The following is a 6,780-nucleotide window of genomic DNA, read 5'->3' on the forward strand; positions in this document are numbered from 1 at the left end:
AAACTGAAAATTACTTGTGTTGGTGGATTTAGGAAGAAGTTAATAGGTATCTATGTGGGGCAATTGCAAGATCCCATTTAGCTGACATGTAAAATAATTAAAAAAAAGTTTGAAAATGTGAATAAGCTCCTCCCACACTATAGGTTTTAATCATCCCCATTTTAAATTTTTTTTCAAATAAAATGATGTAAATAAAAATAAACATAAACACATGAGGTGCTTCTGTGTGCGCAAATGTCCAAGATATTAACATTTTTATGAAATCACATGGTCAATGACGTAAACTCAAAAAATATCACATTCTGGAAATACAAATAACAAAAAGTGATCAAAAATTCCCACCTAAACAAAAATGTTACCAATAAAAATTAAAGATATCTGTACAAAATATTACTTTATCAAATCCCTCTATACAAAAAAATGTAAAAGTTTTAGGGATCAGAAAAGGACAATTTTAGACATACTCATTGGCCCTCATTTACTATTGCAAACCCGACAGGTTTTGTCGGGTTGTGCACCAGATTCTGTCGCATTGCGCCAGAAATTCTGTCTTCACCAGATTTTGAGCCAGAATTTGCTCCGGAATTGAAAAAACCCCGACTAATTTTCCATTTTGCAAAGAAAATCCGAAAAAGGGGCGTGGTCACCTGGAAAAGGGAGTGTGGTCTCCAAAAATGGGCGTGTTCCTGACATTTTCACAAAAAAAACTACATATTTACTTAGGTTTCCACATAAAAACCCGACAGATCAGAGCAGGTGTAAAAAAAAGCAAAATGTAAGGAAAGTGGAAAATGTAGGAAACCTTAGTAAATGCCGTGGAAAATAATTTGTAGGGAATTAAAACCCACAAAGAAACCTACACAACACTCTTAGTAAATAAGGGCCATTAACTTAGAAAAGCTATAATTTTTTTCAAGTAGTAAAATAAATCAAAACCTATACAAATTGGTCATCATTGTATTTTTATTGACCTACTGAATAAAGGCAAAATGGCATGTTTATCATAAATTGCAATGCATAGAAACCCCTCCTAGCAATATAAAGTTGCAAAATTAATTTTTTTTTGCCCCACAAAATTGTTTTCTTTAGTCTTGCCATAAATTTTATAGTAAAATAAGTGATGTCATTACAAATTAAAATTCCTGCCCTGTAGGGGGAAATTTTAAAGAGTACTGGCTATTAAAAATGTGAAAGAAAAAATATTTAAACGCAAAAAATGAAAATTCGATGTGTTCTCAGAGGCCGAGAGAAATAAAAGGTTCAGTCTTCATAGACAACAAGGCTGTGACTATAGAGGGGCCTTTTATGCACCTTATTTATTATACCATATTACACATTTATTTATTATTTCCTGGAGAGATTTTTTAATGTCTTTATTCCTCAGACTGTATATAATGGGGTTGATCAGTGGAGTAAATACAGTATATAGCAGGGAGAGGATTTTATTAAAGTTTGCCGTTGGTCCTTCTTTTGAGAAAAGATAAACACACAGTAGAGTAATGTAGAATATAGAGACCACAGTGAGGTGGGAGCTACAGGTGGAGAAGGCTTTCTGTCTACTCATATTGGATTGGAACCGTAAGATGGTGACCAAAATATTGATATAAGATATGATAATAATTATAATGGGGATGAACAATGCTAAGAAACATATTATATAGACCTCTATCTCAATAGTGTAAGTACTGGAGCAGGCGAGTTCTATTAATGGGACAAGATCACAGAAAACATGGTCAATGATATTTGGCCCACAAAATGTCATCACCGATACTGTTATGGTGTAAAGCAATGCAATGGAAAAACCTAAGACCCAACATATAGCGGCCAATATCATACAATGGGCACTTGTCATGATAGAGGAGTAACGGAGGGGATAACAGATGGCCACATATCTGTCATAAGACATCACTGTGAGAAGAAAACATTCAGATACTTCTGAGGCAGCAAAAAAATAAAATTGGATCATACAACATATAAATGCAATGGTCGCCCCATTATTCAGTAAAACATGGAACATATTGGGGGCAATATCTGTGGTCAACAAGAGGTCACAGATAGAAAGTTGTGTAAGGAAAAAGTACATTGGGGTGTGGAGGTTCTTGCTGGTGGACACCAGGGTGATGATCAGGAGATTCCCACATATTGTCACACAGTAAACCAAAAGGAGAAGACAGAACAGGGCAACAGTTGAAGTTCGACTACTTTGAAATCCTAAGAGGAAAAACACAGTGTCCACAGTCAAATTGTTGTTCTGTATAAATAACAAATAAATAGAAAAACAGTAATAAGAATTGTCCTTCTTTAGCTACAAACAATTAACAGTGATTCTTACAATATCACACAATGCAAGAAATGGAATAATCTAAACTTGAGATAAAGTGTTGATTTGTTCACCTTCACCGAAGTAAAGGACACAATTTGTAACAAAACTATTTTATTAGGTTCTTTCAAAATCTTATCAAAACACTCTACAGGCTGCAGTTCAGATCACAATCACTAAGGCTGGGTTCACATTTGTCTCCCATCAGGTGAACTGATCTAGAACTGATGACAAGTTGTAATCAGTTGTATGGCATCCAGCATCCATTGTTTCCGGACAGCGGACAGGGCAACGCAGCAAGCTGCCCTCTGGCATGTCCAACAATCCGGTGTCAAAATTGAGATGCTGAATGGTTGTGAACTATCAGTTCTAGCATCAGTTACGGCGTGCACTCCGGCCTGTCACACGGGCCATGAGTGCTTTCTTCCTCTGTCCGGTGGGCCCTGGATTCGCATTGCAGGACGCGCCCGCATGAGAATCTCGGGCCGTCACTCACCTCCTCCTTCTTCTGTTTCCTCCATGTTCTCACACCGCCGGCATGCTCGTCCCCGCCTCCTAGGGCGCGCGTGTGCGCCAGAGTTCTGAGATTTTAAGGGCCAGTGCGCCCTTAATTAGTGTTTGCATGTGTCCCTTCTCTATGAGAATGTGCTCCTCCCTCTACCTCTTGCCGGATCTTTGTGTGCCCAGTGCCTTAGTTAACGTGTTTATTGTGTCTCGCCTTTCCATTTTCCTGACCTACCTGATCAGTGACCTGACCTTGCTCCTGTGCCGCCTGTCTACTGATCTCTTGACATGTCCCTGTTCTCGCTACTGTGCTACCAGCCCTGACCTTCTCCTACCTGACTATGAGTTGCCATATTCCTCCTGTGCCAAGTTTTCTCCTCAGCAGCCTGTGTGGATGAGTCGTGTGAAGGGTAGCGACCTGGGTGCAACCTGCCGCAGCAAGTCCATACCGCTTTGCGGTGGGCTCTGGTGAAAACCAGCGACACCTTAGACTCCATTCCCTGACACGACCCAAGCCATCATTCACACAGGCTCAGCGGATCTACTACCTCCTTGCCGCTAACAGTAAAAACCGGCCATGGATCCCGCTAAGGTGCCTCTGCCCGATGTAACGTATCTCTCCACCATTGTGGCTCAACAGTCGCAGCAGTTAGCCCATCAGAAGCAACAACTCAACTAACTATCTGCCATGATGCAACAGCTTCTATCCACCCAGCAGCAACAGCAACAGCAGCCGCAACCTGCTCATGTGTCTCCTCCTGTGCCTGCAGTTCCTTTCCGGATCCAAGCTTCATTTACCCTTGCCTTCGAAGTATGAAGGAGAGCCTAAGTTGTGTAGAAGCTTCATGACTCAATGCTCCATGCATTTGGAGCTCATGGCTGATCAGTTTCTGACGGAATGAGCTAAAGTGGCGTTTGTGGTCAGTCTACTGTACGGTAAAGCCCTGGCCTGGGCTACTCCTCTCTGTGATCATAATGATCCGGTGTCTTGTAACCTTCAGTGCCGAGATGGCACTTCTGAATCTCAGTCAAGAAACTGCTCAGTAGGCGACTACGTGGTTTCATTCCGCACTCTGAACTGGCTTGAAACGGCGAGGCCTTGTGAGCCACTTTCATAAAAGGACTGTCTAGTAGAATCAAGGATGCTCTTGCAGCACGAGATCCTCCATCTACCCTGAGTGAGCTCATCCATTTGGCCACTCAAATTGATGTGCGTTTTGCCGAGAGGCAGGAAGAACTTCGTCTGGAAAGAGAACCTGTCTGCATTCGGCGATTTCCTCGTCTTGCACCCGTGTTCCAGCGTCCACCTCTACCCTCTCCTATGTCTCCTGCCGAAGAGGCAATGCAGGTAGATCGGACTCGCCTAACTCTGAAGGAAAGATCCCGTCAACACAATGAGAATTTGTGCCTATATTGTGCAAGTCCAGAGCATTTTCTCAAAGACTGTTCTATATGTCCTCAGCATCCGGGAAACGCTCGCACCTAGGATTCGTGGGAGAGGCCTCCCTAGTTGTAAATACTACCTCTCCTCGTTTGACCATGCTGGATCAAATGTATACTCCAGCCAAGACATCTTTCTTAGTTTCTGCATTTTTGGACTCAGGTTCCCCTGGAGATTTCATTGATGCCTCTCTGGTCCATAAGCATTGTCTTCCAGTGACTGGACTTGCTAAGCCTATGTACCATGGAGAAAACCTGAACAGTACTGTGCTTTTCCGCACTGAACCTCTCAGTATGCAAGTGGGTGTGTTACATAAGGAAAAAATTGAGTTCTACGTGCTTCCACATTATACTTTGGAGCTTCTTCCCGGTCTTGAGCCTACCCTGCTTAAGTCTTTCAATATGCCTTCTTCTATGCCGAGATTGCCTCTTCCTTATCAATACTACTCTGATGTATTCAGTGAAAAGCAGGCTGAAATTCTTCCATCACATCGTCCCTATGACTGTCCTATTGACTTACAGTCAGGGACTTCGCCTCCCTGGGGAAGAATTTATCCTTTGTCTGTTCCAGAGATGCAAGCCATGGCTAAATATAGCTAAGAGAACCTCCTACAGGGTTTAATCCAGCCGGAGCTGGTTTCTTCTTTTATCGGGAAGAAGGATGTTTCTCTTCGTCCTTGTATTGACTACCAGAGACTTAGCAAAATTATGATAAAAAATTGCTATCATTTGCCTTTAATTTCTGAACTTTTTGATCATCTTCAAGGAGCATACAATCTCATTCAGATTCGTGAAGGAGACGAATGGATAACAGCCTTTAAACACCCGAGATGGACACTTTGAATATCTCGTGATGCCATTTGGCGCCATTTGTAACGCTCCAGCTGTCTTTCAAGAATTTGTTAATGACATTTTCCGTGATTTGCTTGACACATGTGTTGTGGTATATCTTGATGATATACTGATCTTCTCATCCATCTTGGAGGATCATAGTTTCATGTCCGGCAGGTTCTCCAGCGCCTCAGGAATAATCATCTGTATGCAAAGCTTGAGAAGTGCCTATTTGAGAGATCAAGTCTTCCTTTTTCTTGGTTACATTGTATCTGGTGAAGGTCTTCAGATGGATCCTGTCAAGTTGTCTGCAGTTTTGGACTGTCCAAGACTTACTGGCCTACGGGCCATTCAGCGTTTCTTGGGGTTTGCTAATTACTATAGTCAGTTCATTCCTAATTTTTCTTCTGTGGTCACCCTGATTGTGGCTCTCACAAAAAAAGACTGTAATCCCAAGAATTGGACCCCTGAGGCCGATGAGGCCTTCTCTCGACAAAAATCTGCCTTCGCCTCAGCCCCAGTTCTCTCTAGACCTGATCCGGAGAAACCCTTCTATCTGGAGGTAGATGCATCCTCTGTAGGAGCTGGCGCCATCCTGACCCATAAATCCTCCAAAGGCAAGACTGTAACCTGTGGCTTCTTCTCCAAGACCTTTTTGCCTGCAGAAAGGAATTATTCAATTGGAGATTGGGAACTTCTTACTATAAAGCTGGCATTAGAGGAATGGCAACATCTTTTGGAGCGTTCTCCTCATCCTGTTAATATCTATACAGGTTATAAAATCTCTTATACCTCCAAACTGATTAGCATCTGAATCCCCGGCAGGGGATGTCACAGATTTTGTCTGTTCTTGTATTATTTGTGCTTGCGACAAGACTCCTAGGCAGAAACCAGCAGGTCTTCTACAGCCTTTGCCTATTCCGGAAACATCAAGGTCACACATAGAAATGGACTTTATTACTGATTTGCCACTTTCCTGCAACAATACGGTCATCTGGGTGGGGGTTGATCACTTTTCGATAATGGCTCATTTTGCTCCTTTGCCTAGTCTTCCATCTGCTCCGCAGTTGGCGAAATACTTTCTTCAGCATATCTTTTGCCTACATGGCGTCCTGCCTTAAATCATCTTTGATCGAGGAGTGCTATTAATTTCCAAGTTCTGGCGAGCTCTCTGTTCCCATCTCAAAATTAAGCTGGACTTCTCCTGGTCAAACCAATGACCAGGTAGAGAGAGTTAACCAAATCCTGGGAGATTATCTCTGTCATTTTGTCTCAACTCGGCAGGACAAGTGGGTCGACCTTTTACCATGGGCAGAATTTTCTTATAATCACAAGGATTCTGAGTTTACGAGGACTTCACCATTCTTTGTTGTCTATGGTCATCATCTTCGTCCTCCTTTTCCTCTTCCAGCTTCTTCTGGAGTACCTGCTGTAGATGGAAAAGTACGGGACTTTCAGATCATCTGGCAGGAGACCCGTCGTTCTCTGCTTCACGCTTCCTCTCGTATGAAATCTCAAGCAGATAAGAAGAGACGGTCTCTTCCAATTTTCGCTCCTGGTGATCAGGTCTGGCTCTCTTCTAAATACATCCATTTCAGGATTCCCAGCTACAAATGATGTCCTTGCTTCCTGGGACTGTTCGAGGTTTTGCAAAAATTTATTAAGCTTTGTCTGCCATCCTCCCT

The 6,780-nt window shown here is 42.5% G+C and overlaps 1 protein-coding gene across 1 annotated transcript; it reads right to left on the bottom strand.

Annotated features, from left to right (window-relative positions):
- Positions 1-1,161: 1,161 nt before the first annotated feature.
- Positions 1,162-2,841, bottom strand: LOC130367177 (olfactory receptor 11L1-like). Its single transcript, XM_056569580.1, has 2 exons — positions 2,817-2,841; positions 1,162-2,211 (listed from the first exon to the last, which is right to left on the bottom strand). The coding sequence occupies exons 1-2, from the start codon at positions 2,839-2,841 to the stop codon at positions 1,313-1,315; spliced, it is 924 nt and encodes a 307-aa protein (XP_056425555.1). The 3' UTR covers positions 1,162-1,312.
- Between the last annotated feature and the right edge of the window lie 3,939 nt (positions 2,842-6,780).

The sequence above is a fragment of the Hyla sarda genome, chromosome 4 (genome assembly GCF_029499605.1).
Source record: "Hyla sarda isolate aHylSar1 chromosome 4, aHylSar1.hap1, whole genome shotgun sequence".
In the NCBI taxonomy this organism is placed as follows: domain Eukaryota; kingdom Metazoa; phylum Chordata; class Amphibia; order Anura; family Hylidae; genus Hyla; species Hyla sarda.

What these genes read in the sequence shown, in the direction of transcription:
- LOC130367177 (XM_056569580.1), bottom strand. Translation starts at nt 2,841, where the DNA reads ATGGAGGAAACAGAAGAAGGAGGAG. An exon ending in GGAAACAGAAGAAGGAGGAG is followed by an intron (nt 2,212 to 2,816) that starts GTGAGTGACGGC and finishes TTTTCCTCTTAG; the next exon opens with GATTTCAAAGTAGTCGAACT.